The sequence below is a fragment of the Beta vulgaris genome, chromosome 2 (assembly GCF_026745355.1).
Source record: "Beta vulgaris subsp. vulgaris cultivar EL10 chromosome 2, EL10.2, whole genome shotgun sequence".
NCBI lineage: Eukaryota > Viridiplantae > Streptophyta > Magnoliopsida > Caryophyllales > Amaranthaceae > Beta > Beta vulgaris.
Genome location: NC_079203.1, coordinates 54841125 through 54853615, shown reverse-complemented (window position 1 = coordinate 54853615; position 12491 = coordinate 54841125). Strand labels below are relative to the sequence as shown.

The 12491-nt window shown below is 30.6% G+C and overlaps 1 protein-coding gene and 1 non-coding gene across 2 annotated transcripts; one reads left to right on the top strand and one right to left on the bottom strand.

Moving 5' to 3' along the window:
• Positions 1-1612: 1612 nt before the first annotated feature.
• On the top strand, positions 1613-1685 carry TRNAK-CUU (transfer RNA lysine (anticodon CUU)). The gene has a single exon. It is a non-coding gene; the product is annotated as a tRNA-Lys (tRNA).
• An 8006-nt stretch (positions 1686-9691) lies between these two features.
• Positions 9692-10724, bottom strand: LOC104904051 (hypothetical protein). The gene has a single exon (XM_010692229.4). The coding sequence runs from the start codon at positions 10627-10629 to the stop codon at positions 9925-9927; it is 705 nt and encodes a 234-aa protein (XP_010690531.1). The 5' UTR covers positions 10630-10724; the 3' UTR covers positions 9692-9924.
• Between the last annotated feature and the right edge of the window lie 1767 nt (positions 10725-12491).

Genomic DNA, 12491 nt, shown 5'->3' with positions numbered 1-12491 from the left:
TCCGTCCCATAATATAGTGCCTATTTCATTTTTGGTGGGTCAAACTTTAAAATCTTTGACCGAAGATTCTCATTTGTATATATAAAAAAATATATTCATGTGGGATCTTGTTAGATTCGTCTCAATGTATAGTTTCATAATATCAACTTTTTATATTTTTTATTAATATAGAATTGAAGATATTAAAGGTCAAAGTTACGTCTTGGAGACCGTGTAAAAAAGAAACAAGCACTATATTATGGGACGGAGGGAGTACAACATTTATTTTGAGGAAAAATTAACTTTGACTTTAAGGTTCAAATTCCATAAATAAGAAGTAAAAGAAATTGAATGTGTTTGAGAATTGAATAAGGGTCAAATCTTTTCGGCATAAAACAACTGAACTGAACTGATCTGAACTGAACTGAATTGAACTGAACTGAACTGAACTGAACTGAAATGAATAGTGATATGTGAGAGTAAAAGTATTGTCAAGAGCTGAACTGAACTGAAATGAACTGAAAATAAGCTGGAAAGAACAGACCCTAAAAGAGAATATCAAGTTTTGGTTGGAAAAAAAACATTTTAGGAAGAGGTTGAAATTAGGCGTGTTAAATAAGTTGGATTTGGTAGATTTAACATTTTTTTGTATGTAATTTTTTCAAAAATAAAACAAAAGTAAGATTAATTATAAATGATTTATTTTTTTCAAGGAAAAGGTTGTATTTCAGTGGAGCATCGTGAATTTCAGTACATTGTCCAGGGTTCGAATATTCATCCCAACAATTTAGTCTTGGACCCAACCTCTAACTTGGTGTGCCCTTCACGCTAGTAGCCTAGTAGGGGGTCGGTAGTTTGGTACTCGAACCAATTATCTTTCCTAATAAAAAAATAATTTTTCTCCATTTAATGTTGGAATAAAAAATATTTAACATTGTACTTTAAAACTAAAACTATTTTCCTATGTTTCGTCTTCATAGGACAGAGATATAAACAATTATTTGTTTATTTAGCTCGGGCAAAACCAAAGCTATTAAAATCGGGATTCAAATCTTAAAATCTTACGATTTTACGATTCAAAATATGGTAGACGATTCGATTCGCGATTCTAGACGTTTCTATACATTTCTATTGACTAGCGAAAACCTCGCAAGTTTAAATCATGCTAACAAAGAAAATAAGCGATATATTGTTAGTTATGGCCGATATAGTGGTTGAACAACTATTTTTTCCAATTTTTAGGTCTTTTAACTTATAATTTTAGCATATTCAATGAAGATTGAGTGCAATATCTTGATTATACATTTTTGTAGAATCTTACGATTCTACGATTCGATTCTAAAGATTGTTTTCGATTCAAACTAGATTATCGATTTTAACAACATTGGGCAAAAATATATGTCAATATGGGTTTATGCATATTACATGAAACTCCCTTACCGCTAACAACTTAGATAAAATATAGTGAGACTACGAATGACTTTTGTATGTAATGTTGTTTTGAATCTTTAAGAGTAATATTATTTCCTTAATCAAAATCTACTCGAAAAATAATAATATTTCTTTAATGCAAAGTGAGATTTACATTGGCACAATTTTTCATTTGGCTGCAGCCACACTACTTGACAAACAAGCCCGTCTAGCTCAGTTGGTAGAGCGCAAGGCTCTTAACCTTGTGGTCGTGGGTTCGAGCCCCACGGTGGGCGTATATTTTTTTTTACTGTTAGAATTTCAGGCTGTTTTTGTTTTGGGCTGGACCTTTAAAAAATCAATCATATATAATGGGTTGAACCCATCACATCAGACTAGCACATATCATCACTATATCAATTATCACCCTTCTCTTATTGGGCACTGTGTACCACAGCCATATCCATTTTAATGTAGGACTTTTTGGATCATATCATGATATCAAATAGGAAAACACCTAGGCTCCGTTTGGTAGGGCGTAAAACGTTTTCCCGGAAAACTGTTTTCCTCTATTTTCAGTTTTACATTGTTTGGTTGGCAAAAGAGTGTAAAACCATTTTCCCTTGGGGTAAAATTACTCTCCCAATGATGGAAAACCATTTTCCTTTCAAAATGAAGGGAAAACTATTTTCCTTATCTCTATTATACACTCTTCTCACTACCTCCTTACTTTCCCCTTCATTTTCCTTTCATTTTATCATTTTTCTTATATCGAACCAAACAACGGAAAACTAATTTTGGAATTGTGTTTTTCATTGTAAATTGTTTTCCATGAAAATCATTTTACACTGAAAATGTTTTACGCCCTACCAAACGGAGCCCTAATTGCAAAACTTCCACCCTAAACCATAATAACGAATTTAATGATGAAATACCAACTTTACCATTAGATTAAATTAAATATCTCATCCTAAAAAAAGTCACATATGATTATCTTAGTGATCCTCCCTAATGTTAATAAACTGATAGGTTGGTAAGGATTTCACCACCTGAGTTTAAGGTCACATGTTCAATTTCTACAAGCTGCTATTTTAAAGCTAGATTGTATTTATCTCTAAGATATTCCGATTAAGTAGGATTGTTCCATACCTTGACTCAAATAATGGAACTATAGTCTACAATAGAAATTGAGTGAACTATAAACTATCAAACATGTGTGTAGATTGGCTAAAATTCAACATTGAAACATCGACATTATTGTCAAAATGATGACTTGTGTTATATAAAGTGACTTATTGTAATTCATAGTAAAACATTAAAATTATCTAAAAATGTTAAAAGAATATCCTTAGTAAAAAAGAGTCATCGTTATTTCTAAAAACAATGAGTTCATATAAATATGGCTCATAATATAGTTTGTTATATGTAGAAAATGGTATCAAGCACCTATTATAGTTTTGTATTTTCGCATGAACTTTCTATAGAAGTTGAATTTTAATCTCAAACTTGAGAATTGTAACTCATCCTATCCCAAAAATATTTTGACTTATATTTCAACTATAGAGTAATCTTTAAGGCACTCTGAAAACGAATTTAGGCATAACCTCGATAAATTATTAACCCTATTGTACATGTAATGGTACTTTTGTTAGTTCTTATTTTAAAACTCGGTATTAAAAACTTATTGAGATTGTGTGCATGATGATAAATTCAATTTTAACCTTTCTTTTTCTTATACATGTGTCAATAAACAATATATTGATCTCTCATCTCTTATGAAAGTATTATGCCTTTCTCCCCAACTATATAGATTCTAGTGTAGCGTTTAGTAATGAAGTGATATATGCATACAATTATTGCAATTTTTTTGGGATGTGGGAAAACTGAATAATCTACATGTATTACCTTTGAATCAACAATTCCCCACCCAAAATAAAAAAGAAGTCTTGCATACAAGTATGAGTTTTTTTCCCCTTTCGAGAACCTCTTGGTAAGAATAATGACTTTTAGGCCATTTTTGTACAGGGCCATGCACCTAGAGTCTAGAGACCCAACAAGCTCCAACCCCCCAACATATTGAAATTTTTTATTTTTGCGAAAATTCGAACCTTGATCTCCCATGTTGGAAATAGTAAGCCGTACTATCAAATTCAAGAGTCCTTGATATTACATGTACCATGTATGAGTATATAGGTGTCACATTGGACAACTTTATAGAGAAGGTGCAAATTTGATCAAATAAAGGACCCATATCTTCCTCCATTAATGGCTTAACATAAACTTTAATGAACCATTAATTATATAGTATGGTACAATTTCTCATGTGAATATGCTGTATTTGTGGGGCATTCTGATAACATAGCATTGATTAAAGCTTGAGGGTGACACCAAAATAAAGGAGAAGAAGAAAGAAAAAAGATGATGCATTTGTTTATCCACATTTTCTTTTTCAGACCATAAAGCTATAACCCATGGAGTACATTGGCCCATCATTCTTTTACAGTATTATGTTTCATATTTTTATAAATGCCACCTAGTTCAACTAATTTTAATATACTTTCTCCGTTTTAATTTAGTTGTGACACTTTTTATTTTAGGAAATTTCAGTTTAGTTGTGACATTTTCATTTTGGGTAATAACATCTTTCTATCTCTATCGGTCTATCCTATTACATGCGACCTTTTTCTTTTTTTTCTCTCTCCTCTCCGAAAATCGTCTAAGAATTCGAAATTTTGAAAGTGTCGCAACTAAATTAAAACGGAAAAAGTATTTCCATTCATATCTTTATTTATCATCATCACGCCCATCTGTCCTATGGACTATGCCATCATTCATCGACTTCACTTTCTTCCTCCTTACTTCTCTCTCATTATTATTGCCATTGTTTTCCTGCTCCCTCTGCAGCAGTGCAGCTAATATTAATATTTCTTTTAAGGTTGACATTACACAATAATACAATATAGAATATTAAATAATTTATCTTGGTTCCTTCCTTTAAGCGTATACTTAATCCGCCAAAAATGTTTATTTATATTGTTTTGTCGTTATCAAAGTGTAACCATTAGAAAAATGAATGGAGTATTTATTAAATTGTTTATTGATTAAACATAGATTCTTATTAAACATCTGTCTTTGCACCACTAAATTTTCACTGTAATAACAAACATAAATAAATAGTGAAATCAAACTTAGCAATATTTAAAAAAAGAGTTATTTCGAAGAATTATCTCCAGTTGCTTAGCTAGATTAAGAGAAGATTTCATGGGAGTAGATTTACGAAAAGAGTTATGTGTGCAAGCTTAATTGCACTCCTGTACAAAGTTTGGCTGGAGAGGAATGATGCCCTTTGAGACATGAAATTAATATTGTGAATAGAGTTGTACAAGATGTCAAAAATAAATAGTCAAATATTTAGTGAAGCAAAGAGTTAAACATAAGCTGCCTAGAAGAATGAAAGAAGGAGATGCTTATTGCTTAGTGGCTAGATGCATTGTAATGTGATCTATAGTGTGGTGTTTGGGTGTTGTTAGCAATGTCCTTCATTATTATTTTAGGGCCTATTTTTTTGGGCATAAAACAGCTGAATTGAACTGAACTTAACTGAATTGAATTTAACTGAATTGAATTGAACTGAACTGAAATGAAATGAATAGTGATATGTGAGAGTAAAAGTATTGTCAAGAGCTGAACTGAACTGAACTGAATTGAACTGAACTGAAAATAAGTTGGGGAGAACAAGCCATTAGTCTGTATAATGTTGTGATTAATACAAAATCTTACTTACTTACCAACAAAAAAAAAAACTTAGCAATATTAGTATGGAAGTTATTAACTATATGTACACTCAAGGATGGATCCAACATTGTAATGTGGTCTATAGTAGTATAGTGTAGTGTTTGGCTGAAACCTCTTTTCAAGATTGTGACAAGGGTTCGATTCTTGCACCTTTTAAAGTGAGATCCTCAAATTTCCCACCACTTTTGCAAGAAATTTCATCTTATCTTATGAGGAAAAAAAGTAATCATTAATAATGAGCGTATATTTTTTAAAAAGGAAAAAATATTGATTCTTAGACAAATACTATTATTCTTAGACAAATATTATTCTTAGACAAATATTATTCTTAGACAAATATTATTCTTGTACGAATTGGACATGCGTGTGCCCTTTTGTGAAAGAAGACAATTTCTAATCCTTCCAAAAATAAGCAAAAAACATTGAATGAAGAACAAGGACTAGGTTCGGACAAATTTAATACAAATACACTTGTACAATATTTTTTTCTAAGGCTTTTCTAACCTATACCATAAAGGCATAAAGCCATAAAAATCGAGCAACAAGTAATACTTGATAGCCTAATGGTATTGACATCACTTCTTATTTCAGAAATTATGGGATCGAGTGTCACCCCATGCAAGAAGGAATCCCCCAATATCCCCCTACTATACTACTTGTACGGGCTTCATCTTACCTTATAAAAAAATAAAGCCATAAAAACCAAGCTTGTTTGGTGGAGGTGATAGGGAACTCACCTTAGTTCGAACCCCACTACCTACTTGTACTTGGGAGTAGGGATTCCTTTATTTCCCCCTACTTAGTTAAGAGCATCAAAATTTATATATAAGATATTATTATGAGAACATTCAATTTCAAAATCTAATCAAATAAAAAAAATCTTATATGATTCTCTTTATCTTCAACATTTATCCTTAATTATTATCCCCAAATAAAATCTTGAAATTGTTAATCCATGCCTTGCGGCATAGTTTTGAAAAGTTATTTTTCTATATATTATAGAACAACTGAACATCGATTATAGTTTGCAATTTACACTATTTTCATACTCTCTTTTTTTAATCACAAAAGTATATATATACAAACATTATATTAATATGATATTAATATATATTTTTAAAATATCAATTATTTATTAACAAATAATTAAAAATATAATTTGACATAAATAAAAGTCAAACGAAACAAGTATTGGATAAACAGATAAACTAGAGAGTATAATGCTTTTGAGCACCTTCCATCGTGTTTGGATCCTATAGAGTTTTAAAATAACTACAAGGTAGAGTTTGAGCGATATCAACCATAGAATATAAAATCAATGGTCATATAATCTCTTTCCAAAACCCCATATTTTTTTCTCTTCAAAATCCACCCCCTAAATTTTTCCTCCTACCAATATGAACCATTGATTTTAAAATGTAGAAATCAGATATAAGTTTACCTTGTAACGTTTCACTAAAATTCTAGAGGATCCGAACTCCCTTTCATCATCCAAATAAACACAACAAAACAAGTAAAGTTGATTATAAACTAAAAGAGAAACGAAAAGAGAATAGAGATAAGCTTTGTAGAGGAAGCTTGGGTTGTGTTCAAAAGTCATGTGTGAAGCTTAGGAAATTGAAAGAAGAGACTCAGATCTCGTCACACACAACAAGAAGAAACAGTAATTTTTGTCGAAAACTTAAATTTTATACAATGATAATTTTATACCTTTTTATTACTTCTTCAGCTATGATGGCTTTCAAAAATGACCTACCTTTTGCTTTGGGTTTTCCCAAATTGAAGGTGAAGATAATAATCTAATTATCATTAATGAGGTTTTTGAATTTTAAGCTCCATGGAAGATTAGATGCTAGTGTATGAAGTTGGGCAATTCATGTCAATATTATACAAGTTCCCATTACATCTTATCTACATAGAAAGCTTCACAAATCAGTGAAATGGATAAAAAATGTCAATCATCTAGACACTTTTGTTATTAAATGAAATCTCTTGTATCCAACCTTCCAATCAAGCACAAGTATTTAGCTATGAAAAATAATATAAAGGGCAAATGCTAACGGGGAATCCGAAATGTTGGATAAGGAAACTATATTTATATATTATTCTCTTTAAGTTATTTTTGTTTAAATAATTATAATAAGTCTCTTATCCAGCGGTTCGAGATATCCGTTATCAGGATCGAATATAAAAATAAGATAACCTACTATTATAACATTTGCATATACTATTAAAAGCTTTTCATGTATATTCCAATTTTTTCAAACGAAGACATTAAAGAACGTGTACAGTACAGATCATCCATTTTATTTCAAGTTATTTTAGATAGACGTCCAGATCTTTAAATCATTTTGTTTGATTGAACATGGAAAAAAATAATGTCTTTTATATATTTTTCCCCTGTAAAAATAGTTGCTTGATTATAATTTTATGTCTGATCTATATATAGAACTCCTAAGTTAAAATAATGGTGTAGAAAGTGGAATTTTCAACAAAGAGTAACTTTTGAGGAAGAGATGGTACATAGTTCATGAAATACCACGCTAAATTTTAAGATTTTGTCCGAAGTTCGAATACTCATTCCAACAATAAGTTGGAAAACTCTTTTTTTATGTTGGATGTAGACTCTTTAAATATGTTGTCTTCTAAACTTTTTAACCTTTGTACTATCATAACCTATTAAGAATTAGCTAGTCATCGGGCCAATTGATATCCTAACTCCAAAAACAAAGTACTCTTTCAATTAGTGTCCAACTAGAATTTTTTGCACGCGCGCGATGCGTGCTTGAATCTTTTTCGAAACATAAACTCGATTTTCTTCGGTATAAGAGTCAAAATTTGAACATTAAACATACGAAGTATAATTGTTTTTAGTTGCAAATTTGGATTGGTTTAGTTTCTGTCACTTATGTCTCTCGCCATTTTTTTTTTTTTACTTTTCAAAGTTAAATTTTATGAACAAAATAGAAATTTAATTGAATTTATGATTTCTAATATTATAATTTTTTAGTTGATTTTTGAATTAAGTACAGTACTTCATAAATTGTAAAGAAAGTGAACACTTTGATTTCAAGTCAATTTTTTCATAGGTTGTAGTTTGTGAGTGAATTTTTAAGTTTTTCTAAAGTTTCTCCATTTTAGTGATTTGCACAACGTAAATTATGCAAGTTTATGATTTTAGTTGACTTTGATGGTTGTTATAATTATATTTTTGGTATTTTTGTTTGAAGCCCCCTTTAATTAGCAAGTGAATTTGTAATTTAGAAAGAAAATGGGGTAAAATAGACATTTCAAAAAAGGACACCATTGCTCCCCTTCCCTTATATAATAGAGATAAGTAATAAGGCCTAAAAATTTGTAGGTACCACGTCATTTCATTCACTGACCCTTTACTTTTTTAATTGTTTCACTTTTTTTTTTCCTCCTTGACTGGTGGCCTAGTGCACGCCTCCATTGACAAATTGACAATAAGGATTTTGTGCTTCATAGCATAGCCCTTGACTCTAAAAGTAAGAGAGTACTTGCATTTGTTTTGTTGAACACAAATATGGGAAGGTTACTTACGTTTTCACTTAACCAATAACCTAATTGTGCATTTGATAGACAACATCGATTTTATGGTTATTGTAATATAATTTATAGGTTAGATGGTCACATCCTAATGTCTTAATGCGGCATGTGGAATGCAATTGTAAATGGTAATGAAAAGTAGAAAATGTGTTGTATAAGATTCGAATCCGTGATCATAAATATATATACTAAAGTCTTAATCACTAAATCAAGTGATATTTGATGTTTATCATTCTAAGGTTTAATATTAATAAATGAAAGATATAAGTATTCGGGGGTGTAGTCCGGACCTAAAATCTAGTTCTTTTCCCATAGATAATATTGGTTAATAATAAAGATTTGTGTAAAAAGCACGAGTTTACTTCTATAACTTCTATTACCGCTTTATAATGGAAGTTTTACGTCATAATATTGTTTCGACTATTCTTTACTAGTTTGGCACTACATTTAGCATGGTGTCCTATATACATATATCTATCTATACTACTACATTACTCCCTCCATTCTTTTTAATTTACTCAGGAAAACTAAAGAAGAAGTGCAAAAGTGTGAGAGATTCTATAAATGAGTTATTATATTAAAAAGTGGACTATATAAGTGCAAAAAAAGGAAAATATGTTTAAAAGGCATTACGAGTAATAAAACAAAATTAGTTTCAACATATAACTTCATTCTATTTTGTCTTTCATATTCACTTCGTTGATCATTAATATCTTCATATATGCTTTATTTTTTTTTTAACATATACATTAAAACGAATTAAACAAGAGTATACTAACAAAATATAACTAAAACCGGATACAAAAACAAAAATAAAATCATAAAAAAACCGAAATACTACTCCTTCCTAATAAAAACAAGGAAATCAAACCATACATACCCAAATTTCCTTAAATCTTACGTGATTGAAATGAAAGAATAACTCAAGAAGATTACGTGCAAACTAATACACTATAGCATTAATCACATCAATTTATTGAGTTCAACTTAAGCAACATATATCCCCAAATCCTCCAAACAAAAAACTAAAATTTCTCATAGTTATTAATCATTAATAGAACAAAATTACATATACATTCGACTTTAAAAAATACCCAAAATAATTCCCCCAAAAAATATGAAAAAGTAGAGGTGATCAACATGAGTCCGACCCGTCGTAACATAAAGAGTTCAATGAGCAGAAACAGGATGAGTAGTATTATTATTATTACTAGAATGATGATCAATGGACCTTTGATGAGGCAAAGCAAGCATAGCAGTATGATCAAGAAAATCATTAAGAGAAATAACCGATTGTAGAATACATCTCAAATCTTCAGCACATTGAAACCCTTTTTCTCCACATCTTCTAACAGCAAAAACATAAAAAGTAATACAACCTTTTCTAAACTTAAACCTTGCAAAATCCCAGCCATTTAATCCTCTGATTAACTTTTTATTAACATCACCCAAAGGAATCTCAGATGGCCACGTAAGATGAAGTTCAGATTTAGCAACAACGTTGTTGAAAACAAAGATGATGATCTTAGATTTCTTGGTACCTAATCCAAGAGTTAAAGTGTGCCAAGCATGGTGAGCTAAGATGGTGAAATTAGAAGGAAGGAAAGTGATGGTAGAGGAGAGAGATTTAGGAGGAGAGAGATTGAGGAGGAGAGAAAGTTCTAGAGGAGTAGAACGACGAACAGTGAAGGATTTTACGATGAATTGTCCGCCGAATTTAAGGCCTTTTACGTCGGTGTTGCGTTGGAAAGAGATGTTGGATGTGGTGGTGGTGGTGGGAGGTTGAGGGTGGTTGTAATTGTTGTTTGGGTGGATGTGTTTGTGTTTTTTGTGGGAGTGGGAGTTTTTGGTGGGTTTTTTTGTGGGTTGTTGCATTTTTGATGTGGAGTGGGAGTGAAGTGGAGTAGGTGGTGAAATGGGGTGTGATTTTTTGGGGGTTGGGGGGAGTTGTTGATGGACCAAAATCACAAAATAAGGAGGTCATTGTTTAGTTTAGTGATTAGTCCTTGGTGGGGACATATGTTTTTTTTTTCTTAAAATAATAATAATGGTAGTTGATATATATTAACGACCTGTTTTTTTGCACTGAGAGAAACTGAAATGCAAAGGGTAGTTGAATTGGATACACTGAAAATAAGTTCAAAAGAACATGATCTAAGTATATCAATTTTTGTAAAATTATTTGCAATACATTTGACTTTTGCAATAGAGATTGAGGTGGTGGAAATAGTAGCATGACTTTCTGGCTCATATTTATGAAGTTTAGAGATCAAACCTCATGGGACTAATTTCAAGAATTCCCCTTATAAAATAAGAGGGTTCGTTAAAACTACAACAGATCAAAAGACTCTTTTATATAAGGATTTGTCAAACGAACGATGTGATAAAATAGGGTATCCAAAAGTGTCATATTTCATCTACAAAGGTCGATCATAATTGTTATATATATATTTGTTGATTTTAATTATTATTGTGAGTTCACTCATGGACTCATGGTACACTATGGTACATTCAGGGGTATTTTTGTAATAAATTAAAACTTTGTTATTTTTTTCACAACATAGAAAAAACAAATGTTGATAATACTCCCTCCACAATAAAAGTTATACTTCATATATCTTAATTTTACTCTTTTTTTTTAAAGGATATCTTAATTTTTCTTTTTGTTTTTGAAGGGATATCTTAATTTTACTTAAACATAAATTACCCAAATTATAAAGTGACCCAAACATTATAAATCACTCTTTCTATTTATTTTTTTCCAATGTGGGACTACCCCTCCGTCACCAACACTGAAGCCCAACTCTTAACATAGGCAAGTGAAAACGAATTTGTGTGGGCTCATTTAGTTGAGCATTGTTTTTCTTTTGAAGCTTTAATCTCTTGTTTTGCCCAAAAAAAAAAAAAGATAGCAGAAAGTCTAGTCAAGCATATTCTATCAAAAAAAAAACTACTATTGTACACTCAAAAAAAAAAAAAAAACTACTATTGAGTATTGACATTACAGGGGCGGATCTACTTAGTAACAAGGGGTAGCACATGCTACCCCTAAAAAAAATAAAAAATAAAAATAAAAACGCTGGAAAAAAAAAACTAAGGAACGGATATATACAGTATCGAGACATATGTGTACAGATTAAACGAGTTTGGCGCGGTGGTAAGAGCATGTTTCCCATAACTTGAAGGTCTCCGGTTCGATACTGCTGTTCACATGTTTCGTTGTTTTTAGTTTTTTTTTTCCATTTTCTCTTTTCCTTTTTCCTTTTCTTTTTACCCTTTTTCGTTTTTTTCCTTTTTCTTTTATTTTTCCTGTTCATAATTTCTCATCTTCCACAATTACACTTGTAAATTTAAACAATATAACACTTCATATTACAACAAACTTTATTCTAATTATAATTATCTTTCATTATATTATAAATACTCTACTCTCCTAATTTTGAATAAAAAGGTTCAACTTTTTATAAATATTATAAAGAGAATATTTTTATTTTTTTGATATAGTACCATGTTTTTTCCATTTTCTACGCTATATTCCAATTTTTTTTTCCTTTTCGAATTGTAGCTTTGAATTTTTTTTATCCTGTATTGTACCCCTCTGTTAAATCAACTTTAAGTTTTTCATTAGTTTCTTATTTTTAGTTCTTCAAGGAAAATTCTCCGACTTGATAAGAGATACGACAGAGTAGTAAGGTACGTAGAGTTTTTACAGAAATATAGTATTATGAACCATATAA